Source organism: Octopus sinensis, linkage group LG11, assembly GCF_006345805.1.
Source record: "Octopus sinensis linkage group LG11, ASM634580v1, whole genome shotgun sequence".
Lineage (NCBI taxonomy): Eukaryota > Metazoa > Mollusca > Cephalopoda > Octopoda > Octopodidae > Octopus > Octopus sinensis.
This window is the reverse complement of record NC_043007.1, coordinates 72,706,877-72,731,692: the sequence shown is the minus strand read 5'-3', so window position 1 is coordinate 72,731,692 and position 24,816 is coordinate 72,706,877. Positions and strand designations below refer to the sequence as shown.

General features: G+C 39.8%; 1 protein-coding gene across 1 annotated transcript in view; it reads right to left on the bottom strand.

Moving 5' to 3' along the window:
• The window catches only part of LOC115217394, a 79,772-nt gene that overhangs the window by 3,427 nt on the left and 51,529 nt on the right, over positions 1-24,816 (bottom strand). The window contains exons 6-9 of the mRNA XM_029787077.2: positions 21,665-21,828; positions 18,126-18,185; positions 16,241-16,343; positions 9,010-9,159 (exon numbers count right to left, since the gene is read on the bottom strand). Coding sequence (XP_029642937.1) covers positions 9,010-9,159; positions 16,241-16,343; positions 18,126-18,185; positions 21,665-21,828 — 477 coding nt within the window. The remainder of the gene's footprint in view (positions 1-9,009; positions 9,160-16,240; positions 16,344-18,125; positions 18,186-21,664; positions 21,829-24,816) is intronic.

Below are 24,816 nucleotides of genomic sequence, written 5' to 3'. Positions count from 1 at the left end.
TTTAGATTCCTAACTACTCCCACATTTTGCGATGCAGTTTAACTAAAACCGAGTATCTTATAGTCGTGATTTATATCGAGCCCTTCTGGGTATTAGCGCACGTCTACGATGAGTCTATGATTTTACAAATAATTTACCATCATTTTTTCCCATTTTAATGCATATTTTTTAAATAAAGGGAAGTAACTCTCAAACTTCACACCAATATGCGTGCTCATATGCGACGTAATATCACATCAGCAGCATTTCCTCACACCCTCCTTGCACTTGGCGAAGGCAAAATACCAGGGGATGAAAATGGTAATATTGCCATCGATTCCATTTGTACCATTGTTAAGACGCCTTCTGATCTCAGAGATGCAGTGTTCCCATATCTACAAGCTAATTATCAGAATATGGATTGGATTGGCCAAAAGGCTATACTGGCCCCGAGGAATAAAACTGTTCACCATATTAATGATGAAATGCTAAAACTCATTCCTGGGGAAGTCTATGTTTATCAGTCTATCGATACAACTCCTGACCCACAGGACGTCATCAACTATCCAATAGAGGTACTCAATTCCTTTGAGCACCCCGGACTACCACCACACATTCTCAAACTTAAAGTTGGTGCCCCTATAATGCTCATTAGAAATTTGGTTCCCCCAAAACAATGCAATGGCACACATTTGATCGTTAAGTCCTTATCTCCCACCGTAAACTTATATCAATATTTGCCTGAATAATCATCATAATTCAGTGCAATCATTAACAGTACTTTCAAGCAATTCAGCCCCGAGCAATGCCGGGCAATTCTGCTAGTCTTCTTTATATATAAAAGTCAAGTTGTGTGTCTGTCTCGTACGATTTAGATTCCTAACTACTCCCATATTTTGCGGTGCAGTTTAACCAAAACCGGGTATCTTATATTCTTAATTCATATCGAGCCCTTCTGGGTAATAGCTCGCGTCTACGATGAGTCTACGATTTTAAAAATAATTTACCATCGTTTTTTTCCATTTTTATGCATTTTTTCGCTATTATATAAGGGAAGTAACTCTCTAAAAATGTCTACGAATAGTCAACGATTTAAAAAAAAATTTACCCTCATTTTTTTTTCCATTTTTAATGCATTTTTTTGCTATTTTTTGGCTATAACTCTCAAAAATGCTTATATAGTTATTTCCCTTACAAACCGAACAACGCCGGGCAATACTGCTAGTATATATATAAAATTGAATAAGGGTAGAAATTGATATTAATCAATTAAAACCAGTGGCCTAGCATATTAAAAAAATCCAAAGATTAAAATATTTTTACATATAAAATTTAAAGGACTGACCACTAAAAGTGGATGGTCGACATGCTAAATATAGACGTCAAAATTGCTATTTTCCACGAAGAATGTGTTCTCAAATAAAAACTCAGCACAAACCAAAGTGTAAAAAATAAGCAAGACAAATGAAAACATACAAAATAATAACGATTACTTATGTACCGATCAGTTTCGATTGTTAATATCCACGATATCCACGTATCCATATGCGTGGATATTAACAATTGAACCTGATCGGTACATAGGTAATCGTTATTATTTCGTATATTTTCATTTGTCTTGCTTATTTTTTACACTTTGGTTTGTGCTGAGTTTTTATTTGAGAACACATTCTTCGTGGAAAATAGCAATTTTGACGTCTATATTTAGCATGTTGACCGTCCACTTTTAGTGGTCAGTCCTTTAAATTTTATATATATATATAAATATATATATATATAAATATATATATATATATATATATATATATATATATATCATTATCATCATTTTTAACATATGTTTCCATGCCGGCATAGGTTTGACCAGGGCTGGTAAGCTGAGGAGCTACATCAGACTCCAGTCTGATTTGGCATGGTTTCTATGGCTCGATGCCCTTCCTAACACCAATCACTCAGAGAATGTAACCAAATATATATATATATATATATAAGGTTAATCCAAACAGGAAAACAGAAAAAACAACAACACATGGAACAATTACAGTATTATTATTATTATTAGGCGCTCAGGAAAATGGAAGAAGGAGGGTATGACGTTTCGAGCGGAGCTCTTCGTCGGAAACATAGGAGAAAGAAAGATCCCGAGACGGGAGGACAGAGGAAAAAAAATTGCAGGTAGTCTTCACGAGGTCACATACTGAAAAGACGGAAGTTGTAAAAAAGGAGGAAAATGTTTTTTAAAAACAGGAGAGCTGAATCAAAGAGGGAATGGTAAAAAAGGTGTGCGAGAAAACGAGGGTGTGTGTATGTGTGTGTGCGTGTGTGTGTATGGTGGACAGTGGCTAGTAGCAGGCAGTAGTAGAGTTAAAGGAGTGTGTGGGGGTACCCTAGCAAGTGAGAAAGGCAGGTCAGAAACAGGGAGGTATGTGTGTGTGCGTGTGTATGTATGTGTGTGCGTGTGCGTGTGTGTATGTGTGTGTGAGGCGAGATAAAAAAACAAATATGTATATGTTAGTGCGTGCAGGGCGAACAGATGACAAAGCAAGTCTCGAGTGAGTGGTCAGTGGTAAAAAATGGGAGGAAGGAGGGAAGAAGGGAAGGAGGGAAAGGGTGGGGGCGTATGTAACGTGCCAAGGTGTGTGTAGAGTGGTAGTGTATCCAGTGTGCGTAGTTGTGTGTATGGCAAGTAAATTTGAAGTGTGTGTAAGTGTAATGTATATATATATGCAAATGTGTGTGTGAGTGGGTGTGTGTATGTGTGTGCGTGTGTGTACAAAGAGGGGGGGTTAAGGAAAAAAACTGCAGCGGAGGGGGGGGGGGAGGGGAAGATGGAAGAGTGGTCCCGCGGCGACAGGCGTGGGAGAACCCAAAGACACGCGCCAGCCCCAGATACGTACAGGGGATCTGGTCAGTCAAACCAAGAGCGTGGTGCATGCAAGCGCGTATGCGTGCGCGAACGTGCACAAGCGTGTATGTGCGCGCGCCTGCGAGTGTGTGTGTAAGTATGTATGTGTGTGGATGTGTGAGTGTGTCTGTGTGTAAGTCTGGGTGTCAGTGTGTCCGATGAATGTATGTAAGTAAGTATGTGTGTGTATATGTGTGTATATAGATTATGTCCGTGTGTGTGTGTGTGTGTGTGTATGAGTGTGTATGTATGTACGTGTGTGTGTGGAAATGTGTGTAGGTGCATGTGTATGCGCGTACATGCAGGTGTGTGAGTGAGTGTGTGTGTGTGTATGTATGTGTGAGTGTGTATGTCTGTGTGTGTAGGATGCATGTGTGTGTATAGGTGTATGTATGTATGTGTGTGTGTATGTATGTGTACGTGCGTGTGTGTGTGTGTATGCATGTATGCGTATGCATGTGCGTATGTGTGTGTGTATGTGTGTGTGCACGTGTGTAGGTATATATGTATGTGCGTATATGTGTGTGTATGTGCGTACATGTGTGTGTGTATGCATGTGTGTGTATGTAGGTGTGTAGGCATGTGTGTATAGGTGTATGTATGTGAGTATGTATGGGTGTGTCCGTGTGTGTGTGTATGCATGTGTGTATGTAGGTGTGCGGGCGTGTGTGTATAGGTGTATGTATGTATGTATGTATGGGTGTGTCCGTGTGTGTTTGTGTGTGTATGCATGTGTATGTAGGTGTGTGTGTACGTGTGTAATATATGTATGTATGCGTGTGTATGCGTGTGTGTGTGTGTATGTAGGTGCATATGTATGTGTGTGGGAGTGTAGGTGTGTGTGTGCGTGTATATGTTGGTGTGTGTGTATGTGAGTGTGAGTGTATGGGTGTTAGTCATGCGTGTGTGTGTGCGTGCAGGCGAGTGTGTGTGTAAGTATGTGTGTGTGTATGTATGTGTGAGTGTGTATGTGTGTATGTCTGTGTGTATGTATGTGCGTATAGGAGTATGTAAGTATGTGTATGTGTGTGGGTGTATGTATGTATGTATGTATGTGTGTGTGCATGTGTGTAAGTATATGTGTGTGTGCGTATGTATGTGTGTGTGTTTATGTATGTGTTGTATGTATGTGTGTAGGCGTGTGTGTATAGGTGTATGTATGTATGGGTGTGTGTCTGTGAGTGTTTGTGTGTGTGTGTAGGTATGTGTGTATGTATGAGTGACGGTATGGCTGTGTAGGTGTGTGTGTGTATGAATGTGTGTGTGTGTACAAGTGTAATGTATGTATGTAGGTGTGTGTGTGTATGTGTGCGTGTGTATGTGTGTGTGTGTGTATGCGTGTGAGTGTGAGTGTAGGTGTGTATGTGTATGTCTGAAGTAGGTATGTGTATGTATGTATGTATGTATGTGTGTGTGTGTGCGGGTATGTGTGTGTGTGTGTGTATGTGTGTGTGTAAGTGTGTGTGTGAGTAGGTGTGCGTGTATGTATGTGGGTAGGGATGCATGCGTGTGTGTGGTTATGTATGTATACATACGCACGCACACACCCGAAGCACGCCCACACACACGAAGCATGCTCACAAACGCAACACACAAACAATACAACGCAAGCCCATGGGGCCGACCAACGCCCTGCACGCGCTAAAGCGTGCGCGCGCGGGGGCCCCCGAACGACCCGCTGCACAGGAACCGAGGAACCAACAACCAAAACCAGAAGCAGAAAAGAGGGGGGGTTTGCCTGGGTGCAAATAGGTGTATGTGTGTGTGCATTCGTGTAAAGGTGTGCATGTGTGGGTATGTGTGTATGTATGTGTGTGTGCGTACATGTATGTGTGCATGTGTGTGTGTGTATGTAAGTATAGGTGTGTGAAGTATGTATGTGCGATGTGTGTGTGTGTGGTGTGTGTATGTATGTGCGTATGTATGTGTGTATGTGTGTGTGTATGTATGTCTGTGTGTGTGTGTGTGTGTGTGTAAATATGTATGTGTGTGTGTATGTATGTATGTGTGTATTTATGTGCATGTTGGTTTGTATGTTAGTGTGTGCATGTATGTCTATAAGTATGTGTGATTAAATGTGTGAATGTGTGTACGTAGATGTGTATCCGTATGTGTGTGTGTGAACAGGCGTGTGGGATGTAGGTAGGTGTGTGTGGGGGGTGTTTATCCGGAAAAAAAAAAAAACCTGTTAAGTCCGTGTGGGGTAGTAGTTTGTAGGGTGGAGATGTAGCGTTGCTCCAAGTGGAGCCTAGAAAGTGGACGACCATTGTGGGGGGCGAGACCAAACACCGAGATGTCATCTAGGGAATGGCTGGCCGAGCGGAAGTGGCATGCGACGGGAGAAAAAGAGTGTAGGCGAACATCCCTCAAATGTTCTGTGAAACGGTCGGACAACCGGCGTCCCGTCTGTCCTACATACAGCATCCCGCATAGGTTGCATTTAATGCAGTAAATGAGGCCAGACGAGGTGCACGTAAAGGAGTGCCTAATACGTACAGTTCGCCGGTTGGAGCCAGTGACAGCAGTGGTGTTGGTGATGAAGGGGCAAGTGTTGCAGCGGGATCTAGAGCAAGGGAATGATCCGTGTGGGGCTGAGGGGGAAGGAGAGAGGGTGCTGTGGACCAGGAGGTCACGTAGATTACGGGCTCGTTTGAAGGAGGACAGGGGTGGGTTAGGGAAAATGGGGCGGGTTGTGGGATCAAGCTGGAGGCGACGGAAGGCACGTAGTATCTTGCGACGAAGGGGTAGGGTCGAGGGGTGGAAAAGGAGGGGGAAGGGGGTGCGGTTGGGGGTGGGTGGGGAAGGAGACAGGGGGTGGGTGGTGCAGTTGATGCGACGGGCGTGGGTGAGGGCATTAGAGATGAGTATAGGTGGGTACCCTCGGAGTCTGAACAGGCGGGCCAGGTATTGAGATTGGGTCTCGAAATCCTGGTCGCGGCTGCACAAACGTCGGAGGCGGAGGAACTGGGAGTAGGGGATGGCTCGTTTGGTGTGGAAGGGGTGGGAGGAGGAGAAGTTGAGATAGAGGTGGGAGTCCGTAGGTTTAAAGAAGGCGGTGGTGGTGAGAGAGTTGGAGGGGTGGTCGATTCGGAGAGAGATGTCAAGGAAGTTGACAGAGGTGTTGGAGATGGTGGAGGTGAATTGAAGAGAGGGGTGAAAGTTGGAAAGGAAAGAGATGAATTGGCCGAGAAGTTCACAGGAAAGGAAGGTGGCACCTATGCAGTCGTCTATATAGCGACCGTATAGTTCGGGGGTCGGCCCAGAGAACTGGGAGAATACTTGGGCCTCAATGTAGCCAAGAAAGAGATTGGCGAAATTGGGGCCCATCCTAGTACCCATCGCGACCCCGGACATCTGTTGGTACATTTCCCCGGCGAACGTGAAGCAGTTGAGGGTGAGGACGAGCTCAGCCAAGCGGAGAAGGGTGGGGGTGCTAGGGGTGGGGTCGGGACGACGGTCGAGGAAGTGTTGGAGGGCTAGGAGACCGTCATTGTGGGGAATCACAGTGTACAGGGATTTTACATCTAATGTGAAGAGGAGGTGTGAGGGGCTGGAAGGGAAGGAAAAGGAATTGAAGAGATGGAGGGCGTGGTTGGTGTCGTGTATGTGGGATGGGAGGGCTGCGACTAAGGGGGACAGGATGCGGTCGAGGTATAGGGAAATGTATTCAGTGGGGCAATTACAGGCAGAGACTATGGGACGGCCAGGATTAGAGGTTTTATGGATCTTGGGAAGGAAGTAGATGGTGGAGGTGCAGGGTGTGCGGACGATGAGGTTGGTGGCGGTGAGGGGAAGAGCAGAGGAGGAGATGAGGTCGCGGATGGTGGAGGACACTCACTGTTGGTAGGAGGAGGTGGGATCGGAGGGGAGGAGGCGATAGAAGAGGGGATTTTGAAGCTGGCTGAGCGCTTCCTCCCTGTATAGGTCCGCGCGCCACACTACCACTGCCCCGCCTTTGTCCGCCGGTTTGATATATATATATATATATATATATATATATATATATATAGGGCTGCAATGTGGATTAGCAACCATTATCTCGGCCTATGCCCCACAACCAGGGCTACCTAATAAACAGAAAGACCGATTTTATGACATCCTCTTGCAGACTACCTCATTGAAGAATGACAGGGATCTTCTCTTTGTGACTGGCAACTCCAGTGAGCATGTTGGACAACATCCAGGGAGCTTCAAAGGTGTACATGGTGGCAATGGATTTGGTACCTGCAGTGAGGAGGAAACCAGGCTGCTGAAATTCTGTGATGCAAAGGATCTTATGATCTGTAATACTAACTTCAGGAAACCTGCCAGTCACCTGTTCACCTACCAGTCTGGTGGACACATTAGTCAGATTGACTACATTCTTGCCAGGAAACGGAAAAGATAGCTACTTATAAATACTAAAACTTACCCAAATGAAGAATACATCCCACAACATAGGTTAGTAGTTAGCAACTTCAAGATCAGGGCTAAATGGCTGCCCAGAAGATGACCAGCATGGAAAAGAAGGGTCTAAAAGCTTAAGATCTTTGGAATGGTCAGAGATTTAGAGACGTATTACTTGAAGCTTTTGATGAAAAAAAGGAGGATATAGCATCATATAATGTGGAGGACAAATGGAGGTTCCTACAGGACAACCTGTTGAGAGTTACTGACCAAATCTGTGATTAGTGTAAAGTCTTTTTTGACCTAAGGTAACGTAGTAGTGGAACAATGTAGTTGACAGGGCCATTAGGGAAAAGAAACAGGCATGGAAGGACTAGCAAAGTGATGGTAGCAGGGAACTGTATCAGATCACCAGAAGGAAAGCTAGGAGACAGGTTTACTTAGCCAGAAGGGAAACAGATAAGAAAAAAATTTGCCAATGTTTGCATCATGGGGACCAGAGAAGTGTTTTGAATTGCAAGACAGTGTGTGAGAGAGAATCAGGATGCCATAGGAGAGAAATGTGTCTGTATGATGGCTCACTTGCATCTAATGATGCTGCAAAGAGAGACTTAGAGACACCACTATGAAAAGTCTGCTAAATGTCGACCCAACAGAGGGACCAGCTATTTGAATTGGGTTTACGTATTATACTGATTGTATCTGTGTTTCTTGTTTTTCCTCTTCTTTTGTTCCGTCTTTAGCCATCATGTTGCATAGTGTGGTCAAGGGGTGTTCCACTTGTTTTCTGTTAAGGCTCAGTCTGTCTACAACTATGTGTGTGGCCTCTGTAACCTAAGTGCCATGTCTATCTATGGGTTGATAATATATGAACATCTATGTTATTAACCAAGTCTCTATGTTCTAATTGAGCATGTTCATAGAGCACTGACAGGCTTTTGTCCTCCTTAAGCTCTCACCAGTACTCACCTATTTCCTCCCCTATGCTACATGCTGTCTCTGCAATATATGTTATTGTCTTGTTTCTGCACTGTCCCTCAGCACACCTTATTCTACAGTCTACATTCCTAATCTTACAGTTAACCTGTGGGTTCATCCTACATACTATATAGCTGTTATACGTACATGGAATCCTTTTGAACGGATACGTTCTACAGTTCAGGAATTTTATGGAGGTTCCTGGCTTTTCTACAACTTTAATCCATAGATTCATTTTATCTAAGGTTTTCCTGAAAGGTATGCTAGTTCACCACTTGGAGTAGCATCAACAAACATTAATAAAGCTAAGTTAAGAACAAGTATATAGTGTATGTGGTTATTTAGTTAAAAAAAGAGACCATCCCAAAATATAACAATATAATAAAGCAATTTCACATTAAACTAAAGAATTGTTTAATAGTTTACATGGAGTATATATTTATTATTCTTTAATAAGAATAGTATTGACAGTGACTTCAAAGTTTTGGCCTGCTAAGCCATCAATATATATATATATATATATAATAATAATAATAATAATAATAATAATAATAATAATAATATGAGAGAATATTATTCCAAACTTACAGGGAAAATTCAATTTAGAAATACTAAATCTTTCTATAATTTTCTAGATGGTATAATTTAATTTTTCATTATTGAATTGATGAAAGGTGTTTTTTTTTTCTAATATATATATATATAAATAAATTTAAGTGATTCTGATTCATTATATGTTTGAAGAAGAATTGCATACTTACGCTTTAAACAATAAAGAGTGAGACCTAGGAGTAGCAGACCAACCATAGCTCCAACAACAGCAAGGAAAATGGTTAATTTTTCGGGGGTTGGAGGTGCACTTGTCGAAGGAGTTGCAGTTGCTATCACTTCTGAGCATGATGAACCAAGCTCTATAAAACAAAATTTAAGACAAAATAAAATAAAAACTTACACGATATTACTTGAAAATGAAACATTTACTACCTGAACCAGAAGCCCCCCCCCCAAAAAAATAACGAACCTCTGACAGCTTTGGAAATATTTCCCCCTGAATCACTAATTTTCGATGGATACTCTGAATAGAATTCCTAATTCCTACACAAAATATTCAAACCACTCACATTTTAAGCCATCTATATTCCTTAATAAGAAAAATTATCTCCACATATGCCATCCTCCCATCCTAATCTCCAGTGGACTCTTATTTTATCAAATACATGTATAATGGATTAGAATCCAGTAGCTCTATTACTCAAGTGTTGCTGTCTCTGGAAGCTGTTAAGAGAAAAGTAGAGGTTTATGAGTAAACCTTACTTTCTCAAATACTTATCTTGAACCACAACAAAAATACAGTCCAGCTCTATTAGCAATAAACATCTTCCTGACATCATGCTACTTTCAAAAGTGTTCCCTAATATTTCTACTTGCATCTGCAATCCACACTACACTAGTAGCACATCAGGAAATGGAGAAAAATGTTATCAGTGTATATATTGCTAACCAACATACTGATGTTTTAATTATGTAGATAGTTTTTCCCATTTCATACATGAAGATACTTGCAAGAACAATCACTTCCAGCCTCTTGGTAAAGTTTTTGATATGACCTGGCAACTTGACTGAAATAGGCTCATTTCTTTATCATCCTGCATTTCAAACACTTAATATGGTTCTTTATGTGAAAAGGTTTTGCTTAACTCATGTTCTTCAATAATTCTACATGACTTTCTTAAACAACATAACCATAGGCGCAGGAGTGGTTGTGTGGTAAGTAGCTTGTTTACAAATCACATGGTTCTGGGTTCAGTCCCACTGCGTGGCACCTTGGGCAAGTGTCTTCTACTATAGCCTCGGGCCGACCAAAGCCTTGTGAGTGGATTTGGTAGACGGAAGCTGAAAGAAGCCCGTTGTATATATGTATATATAAATATATATATATATATGCGTGTGGGTGTTTGTGTGTCTGTGTTTGTTCCCCTAGCATTGCTTGACAACCGCTGCTGGTGTGTTTATGTCCCCATTACTTAGCGGTTCGGAAAAGAGACCGATAGAATAAGTACTGGGCTTACAAAAGAATAAGTCCCAGGGTCGAGTTGCTCGATTTAAAAAAGGTGGTGCTCCAGCATGGCCGCAGTCAAATGACTGAAACAAGTAAAAGAGTATAATACTGACACTCAAAGGACCATTAAAATCTTTTTACTAATGCTTGACTTGTTCCTCTACTGGTACCTTCCCTAACTCTATGCATATTTTCTCACCTCTATTCAAACCAACAGTCACTAAATCATGTCACTTATCTCCATTTGATAAAATATTTCAGAAAGTGATTAAATTGCTTCTTGATGATGGTATTATTGAGTCATCAACTTCTCCATGGAATACAGTGCTGATAAACAGTAGGAAACAGAGGTAAATGTCTTGTTATTGACTTGCCACTGCTTTCCAGTATTGGAGATCTTATGCATCTTCTTTCCTACTATAAATTCTACAGCCAAATGAATCTGAAAGCAGCATACCAGATACCACTGCACAGTCACAGTAAGAGATGCACTACATTTAAAGTTGATGGCTGCTTAATCAAGTCTAGTAATTATAGCTTTGCTGGTATAAGTCACACCAATGCTATAATTACTGGCAGTTATCAAAGGCATTCACATCAATCTCAAAAGCTATTGAGGAGCACAATAGGAACTTGGTTCAGTTTATCTCATTTAATATTACATTCAACAATGTTGCATTGAACAATGACAAATGTCGTTTCTTCCAAACACCTAGTTGTTTTAAAGTGATAGCATGTTGTCAACTTAATGTTCAGTCCCATAAAAGGGAAGAATGCTACTGTTAGGAAACACCGTTTCTCGTTGGACTTGACACATTTCCTGTGTCCTTATATTTTCAAAGGGGGAGTTAAGCACCTCCACCCAGCAAAGCCAGCACCCAGAGACTAGTTTCAGAGTTATTGCTCATCATCAGTCTGGAGTAGCATGGCTTGCTAGCTGTCAATGCCTATCAGCCTTTGAAAATATATATATTTCAAGTGAAATATATTCATTGATTTTTGAAAATAGAACTAATACAAAACCTGTTGTTTTGTTTTGTTTTGTTTTGTTTTGTTATCTAAGACACCAAGAGAATTTAACTCTCCAACCTAATCTGGAAGTATTGAATTCCTTGCTGATTACCAAATTATTTGCAATGCCAAGCAATTACAATAACATCTTGGTTTGTTTAATTGCTACTTTTTCTATCATTATCATCATTTAATGTCCACTTCCCATGCTGGCATGAGTTGGATGGTTTGACAGGAGCTGGCTAGGCAGAAAACACCAGGCTTCCAGAGTCTGTTTTGGCATGATTTTTTTACGGCAGGATGCCCTTCCTAACACTAACCACTCTGCAGAGTAGACTAAGTGCTTTTTATGTGGCACAAGCACAGGTAAGTCAGTTTTGGCATTGAACTTTTTACAGCTGGATGCCCTTTCAAATGCCAACTATTTTACAGCATTTTACATGGCACTAGCACTGGCAGGGCCACCAAGTAACTTGCAAGACAAAGATCCTTTGAGAGGGGAGGAGGCACTGAAGGAGGTTATCTTGTGACAGATGATGAAAGCTTAGACTGTGACAGAAGCAGAAATAGGTGTCTTACTGTAGAGGATGTACGTGGTTATCCTGTCAAGTCATAGATTTCCATTGCAAAAATTACGAACTATTCAAAAAAACATGCTTTTCTCATCTACCTTATATGAAGGTCCACAACACATTGAAACAGATGCTCCATGGACTACAAGTGCAAGTGTTCTTTCACAGCGAAATAAATGTGTCACTTTCCAGTCCAAGACTTTTTTCCTCACTGAACAAAATCTCTTATCACTTTTGTAAAGAAGCAATCGCTGTCAGAGAAAGTGTCCTGAAACGGTGAACTTTTTACATTGAGACTATTTACATTATACACTAACTTACAAACAATCTTATATTTAGTTATAGAAGTAGAAGATAAGAATAAGAAGATTCCTTGTTGGTACATAGATAACAATTTGGGGTGAAAGTTGGCGCAGGAGTGGCTGTGTGGTAAGTAGCTTGTTTACCAACCACATGGTTCCGGGTTCATTCCCACTGCATGGCACCTTCGGCAAGTGTCTTCTACTATAGCCTCAGGCCGACCAAAGCCTTGTGAGTGTATTTGGTAGACGGAAACTGAAAGAAGCCCGTCGTATATATGTATATATATGCATGTGTGTGTTTGTGTGTCTGTGTTTGTCCCCCTAGCATTGCTTGACAACCGATGCTGGTGTGTTTATGTCCCCGTTACTTAGCGGTTCGGCAAAAGAGACCGATAGAATAAGTACTGGGCTTACAAAAGAATAAGTCCCGGTGTCGAGTTGCTCGACTAAAGGTGGTGCTCCAGCATGGCCGCAGTCAAATGACTGAAACAAGTAAAAGAGTAAAAGAGTAAACTATGTGCCAATAGTCAGATCCGATCTGCAGCTTCAGTAAATATGAATAGGAAGAAGTCAATTTTAGAGTAATAAAATTATGACCTCTACCACATAACATGTAGCAGTATCACAGTTGCTGCTGATGTTAGTAGATGGTCTTCTACAATATATGAAATGACACATTTAAATGAGCTTTATGTCATCATAGCAAGACACAACTGTAGCACTACGACATTTTCTAAGAACCTATCATATTCTTTGAAAGATGTTAAGAGGCAAACTTCTGTTGAGTGTATTACATACTCAAACATGAAACCACGATTTTACCATCGTTTTCACAGTCATCTTATCAAGCCCTCTCAATCAACTGAGTATCTCAGTGCTGACTTCAAATATCATCAAATTCTTACTGCTACTTGATGATGATTAAAGAGGAATACTCCATTTATGTAAAAGCTCCTTCTTTAAAATATATTCATCATGTTTATTTCTCCAGCTGCAATCTACTCAGACTGCAGATCCTAAGATGCTTTAACCTTTTTGGTGAACAATAATACTGTTGAAACTATATCAATTCCATAAATTAAGGAAAAATATCTGAATGGTACGCCTTGGACAACAATAACACTTAACCTTTGTTCCCACCTTTTTTTTTAACCTTTTTAGTTGTTTTAGTCATTTGACTGTGGCCATCTGGAGCACCACCTTGAAAGGTTTTACTCAAATAAATTGATCCTAAAACTTTTTAAGTCTAGTACTTATTCTATCGGCCTCTTTTGCTGAACCACTAAGTTACAGAGATGTAAACACACCACCACAGACATAGAGATACATACACACATATAGATACATGATGGGCTTCTTTCAGTTTCCATCTACTAAATCCACTCACAAGGCTTTGGTCAACCTGAGACAATAGTAGAAGAAACTTGCCCAAGGAGCCACACATTGGGTCTGAACCAGAACTATGTGGTTGAGAAGCAAACTTCTTGCCACTCTGCTATGCCCGTCCCTTAGAGAAAGTTGCCAGTAAATTAAGAGGAGAGCCACGTTTTTAAGAGGAATCACTCCATGCAATTAGATCCCGTTTGCATTACAATTACGCAGGCACTTCCACAGGAAACCAAACTCCAGTTCCAGTGAAGAGAGTTCCGTTAGTGATTGTTGTGATAGTGACTTGCTGAAGAATTCAGCCCAAGCAAGCTTTTAGTTTGCTAGTGGATATTCCACCAATGATTGTTGTAGGAACATACTCAGAAGTTAGAATAAACAAGTATGCTTGTCTAGTTCAACATTAATCTAGTTGTTGCAAATAAAACAAAAACAAAAACAGTTCCACAACAACTACTCAAATTTCTTTGTCTTCAAAGAACTGGTGAATGTTGTAAGATTACAGCTACTTCAAGTCCAACTACATTTAGATATACTTTAGTTTAAGGTATTTGTGATAAACACTGACTTGTTAGTCGTGTTTCAAATAAATGAAGATAAAGCAATAAAATTATCTCATATTCAGCTATAATCTCTCTCAACAATAATTTATTTCATCAAATTGGAATTTAGTAAGATAAACTTATCTTTCAATGAGTACTAATTTCAACAGTACTACGTAGAATATCTTATCACATTTCAATTCCATCTCACAGACAGACGGACAATTATTACTGGATTTTCTTTTCGCTGTCAGAAAATACTCTCCAACCAGATGCTAACACTACACAAAGTACAAGTTTGTTTTACACTTAATTACTGCTTCGAAATCTAGGACAGTATTCTCATCCCTAAAGACCTAAATATAGCAGAAAAAAGAAACCCACATCAGAAGCCAATCCTTCATTTATCAATAATATTCAAACACTCACCTATTTCCAGATTATAAGTGCTTTTTTTTTTCATATCACTATTATCTGTTTTTCTGAGGTAGCTAGTTACACACCATTCTCCACTGGCTATTTACCCACCACCTCCAACTGGCTAGCTATCTACCCACCAACTCTCAACTGGCTGGCTATCTACCCACCACCAACTGGCTAGCTAGCTACCACCTTACTGGCTCTAATGGCTGGCTACCTATCATCCCTAATTCCTCTCATTACATATACTGTCTTATTCCCCCAAAGTCCATTAAGTACCTTACTCATGACTACCACCATCATACAAACTATTGGGTCATCCCATAAATAATGTGGTTTTTCAATTGCATGAACTAAAAGTCGGAGGGGTACACGATAAATTCTTTGCATCAACTTGCTATAAAAGCAGGTAGTAATTTTACCTTGTACTTATTCTTAGTACAAGTTTTGAAGAATGCAGTTCGATTTTAACATTTATTTTTTCAAAGTTATAATGGAAGTGACAAAGGGGCATATTCAGCATATTTTGCTTTATGAGTTCAATAAAGGCAACAATGCAATGGAAAATGTGAGGAATATTAATGCAGTATATGGGGATCAGACAATAATCATAAGCTAGTGTCAATGGTGGTTCCAGAAATTCCAAGGCATAAACTACAGCCTAGAAGACAAGCCTCATCCAGGAAGGTCTGTTGAGCTCGATGAGGATGTCCTGCAAACCCTGGTGGAATAAAATCCGATTGTAACTGTTGAGGAACTAGCAGAGAAGCTTGGATTTGGTCATTCAACCATTCATTGAGACCTGTATGCCATCGGAAAAGTTAGCAAATTGAGTCAATGGGTTCCACACAAACTCTCCAAGTCAAACTGTGTACAGAGAGTGAATGTGTGCTCTTCTTTGCTGTCACATCTCACGAATGGACCTTTTTTGGACTGAATAGTGAGTGGTTCTCTATAAAATTGTCCAGCGCCAAAGAGAGTGGGTAAGGAGAAACACCAGCACCCCAGGCAAAAGAAAGTCTTCACTCACATAAGGTGCTGTTATGTTTTGTGGGATATGAAAGGTTTAGGCCACTTTGAACTTTTAAACCCATACGAAACAATAAAGATCTACTGTGAGCAGCTTCAGTGGCTTAAGTCAGTGCTAGAAGAAAAATGACCATCTTTGGTTTCAAGACGAAAGGTATTCTTCCATTAGGATAATACTCAGCCATGTACAGAAAGGCTGGAGCAGTTTCAGTGGGAAATGATGCCCCACCCATCATATTCGCCGGACATTGCTCCATCTGATTATCATTTATTCCGCAGTCTTCAAAATCATTTGGATGGAAAAAATGAATTCTGTAAACAAAGTCAGAACAGTGCTGGAGAAGTACTTTCATCACAGATAAGTGAATTTTGGAAGAGGGGCCTCGCAAGTTTACCAGATAGATGGAAGAGCATTGTAGAAAATGAAGGAGGGTATATTTGAGAGTAAAAGAATACTATCTTAATCTGGAAAAATCAAAGAAGTATAAAAAAAAAACTGCATTATTTGTGGGATGACCTAATACATTACTCTGAAACTCCATCAGACCCTATATTTACCCCTCCCCCATTAACCTTTGTGGCTGATTTCCAAACATTTTATGCAAAAGGCACAATACATAATCTGCATTTTAATAATGTTTTTTCTTTGGCATTGTTTTAGTTTTGCTTACTTTCAATGACTTTGGTTTTGGTCCGAACACAGCCTTCACCACATTTTTGATTAAGGTTTACACAAATACAGTTGGAAAAGGGACTTTCATCAAATATTTCAACCTAAAAAAAGAAAATTTTAAAAAAGAGTAAAAACATCAACTGAATAAATATTTTAATAAACTTCAAGAGAGGACTCAATATTTTTAATACTATTACGTTTGTATCATCCCAATCAAATACCAATCACAATTAGTCTTTCATTCCCACTTTTGCAAAAGAATAAGTTTTTTGTTAATGCCAAGACAACAAAAGTTTAAATAAAATATAGATCATCATAATCATCTTAACATCCATTATTGCATGGAGTGGACAAAATTTTTCAAAGCAGATTTTCTATGGCCAGATGCCCTTCCTGTCAACAACCCTCACCTGTTTCCAAGTAAGGTAAGATTTTCCCATGGCCAGACATGTTTTCACAAACTACTGAAAATGAAGGACACTGCAGGATGGTATCAATGGCAAGCTGGCAGAAACGTTAGCACGCCGGGTGAAATGCTTAGCGATATTTCGTCTGCCGTTATGTTGTGAGTTCAAATTCCGCCGAGGTCGACTTTGCCTTTCATCCTTTCGGGGTCGATAAATTAAGTACCAGTTACGTACTGGGATCGATGTAATCGACTTAATACCTATGTCTGTCCTTGTTTGTCCTCTCTATGTTTAGCCCCTTGTGGGTAATAAAGAAATAGGTATCAAACAATAGAGACAGTAACACATACACACACACACACACACACACAGAGGACTTTTTTTCAATTTTTATCTACCAGCCTAAATTAAAAGGCTTTGGTCAGCCCTGGACTATAGAAGATATTTGGCCAAGGTGCCACACAGTAGAACTAAACCTACAAGTATGTGGATGGGAAGCAAACTTATTGCCATACACCCATTTCAAAGAATTTATTATTTGAACAGTACCTGAAATAAATCTAATTTAAAGAATAGAGAATAACACCCTTTCCAGTTTACAGATTTGGTAATCACATATCAAGTGACAAGAGGTACTAAGATAAAATTCAATGCACACACACACACACACACACACACACATGTATTGGAAAGGTAATGAACAACCCCAACCCAAACAAAAAGACAACAAAAGAGAGACAAGTTTTAATAAGTATTGTATTAGTTTGACACTGAAATGAAGGAAGAGAAAGAGTTGACATTTTAGATGTGAGTTCTTCATCAGAAAAGCAAAGGAGGAGAGAGAAAATGTAAGTGGTTGAGAAGGAAAGAAAAAAAATGGGCGAGGTGTTTAGGAGCCTGTGAAAGAAGAAATTTAGAAATATATTTCTTTACTACCCACAGAGGGGACAAACAAGGACAGACAAACGGATTAAGTCGATTACATCGACCCCAGTGCGTAACTGGTACTTACTTTATCGACCCCGAAAGGCTGAAAGGCAAAGTTGACCTCGGCGGAATTTGAACCCAGAACGTAACGGCAGATGAAATACGGCTATGCATTTCGCCCGGCACACTAACGTTTCTGCCAGTTAACACTATAAAACAGTAATGAAAAGTCAAGTGAACTAATACAACTAATGTGAAGTCTAGAAAAGAAAGAAAGTCCCTAGTTTGGTAAAGACTGATAGCAGTAGACATGCAAGTATGTGTAGAAGTGTTTGTCATGGAAAAGACAAATTTTTTTTAAAATTACATAGCTAGTGGTAAGTCCTGAGAATCTGAAAATATGGAAGAAGTGAAAAATTCCACGAGAATGAAACTCAGGGAACACATTCAACAATAATTTATGCAATTATCCAAATTAACAGAATTCTTTTTAAATGTCAAAATTTAACAAAATGTAGTAAACGAAGACCAATATGGAGAATAACTTACAGTTATGTAGTAGCTTCCAGGACATATTCCAAGAAATTCATGGGTTAGTGTTGAGGATGTCTGAAAAAAAAAAATTTGTAAATTTGGCTCTGAACATTTTTCAAAGTAAATCTATAATTCTCAGAGATATCTTTGAAACCTGGTGTAACTATAAAATAGAATTTATAGATACACCAATTATTCTGGTGCCATTAAATTTGGTAAAATGATTTATATTTTACCGAATTCAATGGTTAAAATTAATTTTTAGTCAAAACAAAAATTATTATTCATTTAATAGTAGAAAAAAAAAATTTGTTTTAGCAATAGTATTGATATGCCCAAAAGAATTATTCTTTACATAATTACATCATGTAAAACAAAATAGCCACAAACTAATTTTCTTTGTTTTGTTTTAAAGCCAGAACTAGATCTGATAGAAAAAATAGAAAGGCAATTTAAATACAGTGGTACCTTGACTTACAAGTTTAATTCATTCCGTGACAGGGCTCATAACTCAAATTACTCGTATGTCAAATCAAATTTCCCCATTGAAATGCTATTAATCCTTTCCAGGCCCCCCAAAAACCACAACAATTGTTTTTGTAACATGTTTTTAAATACAAAATATGTACTTATAAATAATGATTATTGTATAAAAAACAATACAATAGCATGTACTGTAATAAACTGATTTTATTAAGTATCATGTACAACATTTACTTTGGAGATCAGACTACTTGGAGGATACTGACAGAGGTAGAGGAGAAAGGCTGAACTGAATAACTGAATCTTATTCACTCATTTTTGCCTTTTTCACCATATTTCCTCACTTTCATCTGCAGGAGTTTTCGATAAAAACCTCTCCAATAAGGTTTGTTTCATCCTCACTTTCAGAATGTTTCAAAAATGAGTTAGGCAAGTGTCATTAAATAACACTCTCTTTACTCTTTTACTTGTTTCAGTACTTATTCTATCGGTCTCTTTTGCTGAACCGCTAAGTAACGGGGACATAAACACACCAGCATCGGTTGTCAAGCAATGCTAAGGGGACAAACACAGACACACAAACACACACACGCATATATATATATATATATACATATATACAACGGGCTTCTTTCAGTTTCCGTCTACCAAATCCACTCACAAGGCTTTGGTCGGCCCGAGGCTATAGTAGAAGACACTTGCCCAAGGTGCCACACAGTGGGACTGAACCCGGAACCATGTGGTTGGTAAACAAGCTACTTACCACACAGCCACTCCTGCAACACTGTTGCACACCCAAATGCAACATTTTCAGGGCATTTCTTTTGAATATAATCTGAAAGTTTCTCACACATTCTCAAGATTTCCTTTATCGCATTTGTAGAGATAACTTCCTCTGTCTCCTCTGCATCATCTATTTCCTGCAAAACTTCTGTGTGCTGCTGTATCTTTAGTTCCTTTAGCCCTTTCATTGTCAGTTCCTTGAAGAGCTCCTCAATGAGCTCATTGAAGTCACCTTCATCCATATCGAGGCCCATGGACTTGCCAAGGGATACAATCTCCTTCACTTCTGCCGCTTTGGGTTCAAGTCTTTCAAAGTCCATTTCAGACACAACCTCAGGCCACAGCTTCTGCCACACAGAGGTCAAGATCCTCTTTGTAACACCCTGCCAGGCCAGATCGTTAGTTCTGAGGCATATCACGATGTTATAGTGGTCCTTCCAGAACTTTCGAAGGGGGAGGTCTTTGCTCTCTATCACCTCAAAGCGGCAGCAGAAGAGGTGCTTGGTGAAGAATTTCTTGAAATTAGAAATCTCCTGCTGGTCCATGGGCTGCAGGATAAGGGTGGTGTTGGGTGGAAGGTAAAGAACTTTCTTAAACTTGAACCTTTCAAGGATGTCATCTTCGAGGTTAAGTGGGTGAGCAGTTGCATTGTCCAGGGCAAGAAGGGCTTGCAGGGGTCGGTTATTTTCCTGGAGATATTTCTTAGTGCCAGGATCAAAGACCAAATTCACCCATTCCACAGAGAACTACCTGGTGACCCACACCCTTAGATTTACCTTCCACATAACCTGCAGTTTTTCTTTCAGAATTTTATGTGACTTAATGGTTCTGGGGTTTTGCAAACAATAAATGAGCAGTGGCTTAATCTTGCAGTCGCTGCTTGCATTGGTGCACAATGCAAGGGTTAGCCAATCTTTCATGGGTTTGTGGCCTCGCATCTGCTTCTCCTCTGCCGTTATATAAGTCATCCTTGGCATCTTCTTCCAAAAAAAGTCCTGTCTCATCACAGTTGAAGACTTGCTGGGGGATGTATCCTTCGACTACTATATTTCCAGCAAAAGTTTTGAGGTAATCCTCAGCTACCTTTATATCCACTCTCGCTACCTCACCACGCCTGAACAGGGAGTGAATGCTGGTCCCCTTTTTAAAATTCTCAAACCAGCCCCTACTACCTTTAAATGGCTCACCTGAAACCTCATCCATACAAGTGCTTGGGGTCTGCAGCAGCAAATCAATGTAAATAGCTTGTGCATTCTTGCAGATTATACCCTCCATCATGGTATCGCCTGCAAGCTGCTTCTCTGTCAACCACACCATCAGCAGCTTCTCCATATCTTCATGGATAGATGTTAGCTTTTTAGAAATTATTTTAATGCCCTTGACTGGCGTTATAGCCTTTATCGACTCCTTCTGCTTCAGTATGGTGCAGATCATAGAAATGCTATGCTTGTACTGCTTCGCCATGTCAATACATGCACACCTTAGTCATGTCTTTTGATAATTTCTTTCTTTAATTCAATGCACATCATCCACTTCTCACTACTGTCCTTTGCACTCACTTTTTCAGACCCATGGTTTGGAAAACAAAGTTTTGCAAAATAACTGTAAGCACAATTGTGAGCATCACTGATACTTCTGTAGCCTGCAACAACTAAGTAAGCATTTTAAAACCCATCTAGCTAATGACCCACTAACAATCTTTGCACTTGCTAACGTGAGTGTCTGTCTAGCTATCGGTCTACTAATGAACTTTGCACATGCTAACATGCATATCTGTCTAGCTAGTGAGTGAGACACGGGATGCTGGGTGGATGTTACGGCATTCACTGTCGTGTTTGCTATGCCAACTAGCGGTGGGGTACCTGAAGTTGGCTCATAACCTGAATTTTAGCTCGCAACTCAAAGCAAAAAGATTAGCCGAGAGATAGCTCATATCTCTAAAAACACGTTAGTTGGGACACTCGTAAGTTAAAGTACCACTGTGCTTAGTTTTGTGGCTGCAATTTACTGAAAATAACAAAACTGTGTAAAGTACAAGACAATGGACAGTACTGAAGCAAAGTTACATTAAGTACAGTTATTACAAAATAACTAACATCAATATAGTCAAAAATAATTTACCAGGATAAATCAGTAAAACAATGCAAAGGAATAAGTTTTATTTAAAATTAAATGGATAAGAATCAAGATAGGGAAATAAAGACTTGAAAAAGAAGAAACGTTTTCTTTATTTATTATTGAGGATTAGAAAAATATTAAAATCACTGAAAGGGTGAAATTTGACAAACCTTGGAAGAATTGACAGTCACCATATATAAAATGGTTGAATTCATATAATGAAGTGCTACTTTATACAATTTTATATTACATTTTGAAGGTCCTTGTTCAAAATCCACAATTAACTTGTCCTCTTTTAGTCTATAATCTATTAAAGTCGTCCATTCACGACACACTGCAAAAGTAAAGGGAAAACATTCATGTGAACATAAACATTACACAAATAGTAAATGTTGTTAAAGTAGGCCAAGGTTGACTAAATTCAAGCAGAAAAGAAAATATTTAAAGTTACAGTTTTCATGTCATTATCTGAATGAATTTTGTTCCCACAATATTACAAGAGACATTCCCACCAACAAGTTTCAATACCTTTATTGCTGAATCTCATCTTTAACATTAAAGATTACCATGTTCTCTCAAATGTCAAAAACTTGCAGCAGAAATGTCTGTGAATGTTTAGAATCATTAACAGCAGAAAGTCTTTCTTCCTATTAATATAATTCTGTGCAATTAGACAGGAGTTAAGAAATCAGCTTCAATGCTCTTCCATAGAATATACATCAATTTTAGTAAATACATGTGAATACCAATATTACTGGCTACATAAGGAGGTGAACTGGCAGAATTCTGATTTTAAAAAATGTACCAGTTGAGTACTGAGGTCATTATAATTGACTTACTCCTTCCCCCAAACTTGCAGACTTTGCAGCAAAATTTGAAACCAATACGCGTGGGCATGGCTGTGTGGTTAGGGAGCTTGCTTCCTAGCTATATGGTTTCGGGTTCAGACCCACTGCGTGGCACTTTGGGCAGGTGTCTTTTGCTATAGCCCCAAGCCGACCGAAGCTTTGTGATTGAATTCGGCAGGCGGAAGTTACTGCCGTGTGTGTATATGTGCGTGTAGGTGCTTGTGCCTCTCCGAAAGAGAGAGAGAGAGAGAAATACTGGCGACATATATACTCCAGCTACATATCAATAATAAAATAGAGAAACAAACAAATAATTTTTAACCTTTCATTTCAACATTATCATCAATGACAATGTTTACCTCCTCATTCTTCCTACAGCTTCTATGCTTTTGGAAAACCCATTTACACAACAAATCAGGTCAACTAGGTAACAATAGCTATCAACTAAGAGGTTTTCTGAGCACTTAAAAGACATTATATTACATAAGCTCTAACTGCAGACTTCTCCTGTGCATATGAAGTGCACCTATTTTATCTCCATAGTTTACATTGGGTGTGCTATATGAAATTTCTACCTATTCTTTTTCTGCATATCAAATACAGTCATTTTCTTGATGGTATCAGAGTGTATTTCCTACTTGCTAAAACTTTAGTCTTTTACCAAGTTTACTTTCAGACTTTTCAATACCAGATTTTTGCTTCTCTTTCTGGAATTTTTTTTTATCTATCTCCAGCTGCTAAGAACCATCAAAACATACAGGAAGTGGCATGAACAGCCAGTCTTAAATAAGTAAGTAGTTTGCTTACAAACTACATGGTTCTGGGTTCAGTCCCACTGTGTGACACCTTGGGCAAGTGTCTTCTACTATAGCCTCAGGCCAACCAAAGCCTTGTGAGTGGATTTGGTAGACAGAAACTGAACGAAGCCCATCGTATATATTTATATATATGTGTGTGTGTGTGTGTGTGTGTGTTTGTATCCCCAACATCGCCAGACAACCGATGCTGGTGTGTTTACGTCCCCTTAACTTAGCGGTTTGGCAAATGAGACCGATAGAATAAGTACTAGGCTTACAAAGAATAAGTCCTGGGGTCGATTTGATCGACTAAAGGCGGTGCTCCAGCATGGCCACAGTCAAATAACTGAAACAAGTAAGAGAGAAAAAGAAGAGAGACAATGGAATGCATGGTTGCTTCTAAATAGAAAGACCCTTCCTGGTGAAGAATGCATCCCCCAGCATAGACTAGGCATTAGTGACTTAAGACTCCAAGCCAGAAGGATACCAAGAAGTAGACCAATCTGGAAAAGAAGGATTTAGAAGCTTAAAGACCCTTCATATGGTCAGAGATTTATGGACATCCTAATTGAGAAATTTGATGAGAGGGAGAAAGAGCTACAGACTTGTAACATAGAGGGAAAATGGGAATTCCTGCAGGACAGCTTGCTGAGTGCCACAGATCAAATCTGTGCCTGGTGCAAAGTCCTATCTAGAACTAGGGTGATGTGGTTGTGGAACAATGCTGTAGACATGGCCATTAGAGCAAAGAAACAGGCCTGGATGAGTGGGGGTAGTGGGGAACTGTATCAGATAGCCAGAAGGGCAGCTCGGAGATAGATATTTCAAGCCAGGGAAGAAGCAGAAAAGAAGTCTGCTTATGTTCAGTTATGTGAGGACTAAAGCCTTGAAGTTTTTCGGATTGTGAGACAGAGTGCAAGAGAAAATTGTGATGATATAGGAGAGAAAAGTGTCTGCATGGATGATAGTGCACTTGCATTTAATGATTCTGCAAAGAAAGAGGCTTGAAAATGCCATTATGAAGGATTGCTGAATATGGAGAGTGAATGGGAGGAGGAGGGTCTGCCAAATGTTGACCCAACTAAGGGACCAGCTATCCAAATCAACAGTACCTTGGTTGATAAAGCAATTAAGGATATGAAGACAGGGAAAGCCCCTGGCCCATCAGGAGTCACTTCTGGGATGCTTAAAATATCTGGTGGTGTGGGTTATGGTCTAGTCACCTGTATTATAAATCAGGTGGTACACGAAGGAGTCATGCTGGTATAGCAGCATCATAGTCAACTGCCACAAAGGTAAAGGTGATGCCTTAGATAGAAATAATTAGAGGTATCAAATTGTTGGATCAGATGATGAAAGTTACAGAGAGGGTAACAGCCCAACTAATTAGGGAGAGAATTAGTCTAGTTGAAATGTAGTTTGGCTTTGTGCCGGGAAAAAGCACCATTGATTCTATATTTCTGGTAAGATAGCTGCAGGAGATGTTCCTAGCCAAAGATAAACCTCTGTATTTGGCTTTTGTTGACATGGAGAAAGCCTTTGACAAGGTCCCCTGATCCCTTATTTGGTGGTCAATATTGAAACTAGGGATAGACAAGTGGTTGGTGAGAGCTGCACAAGCCATGCACAGAGACGTTGTCAGTAAAGTGAGGGTTGGTAATGAGTACAACAAAAATT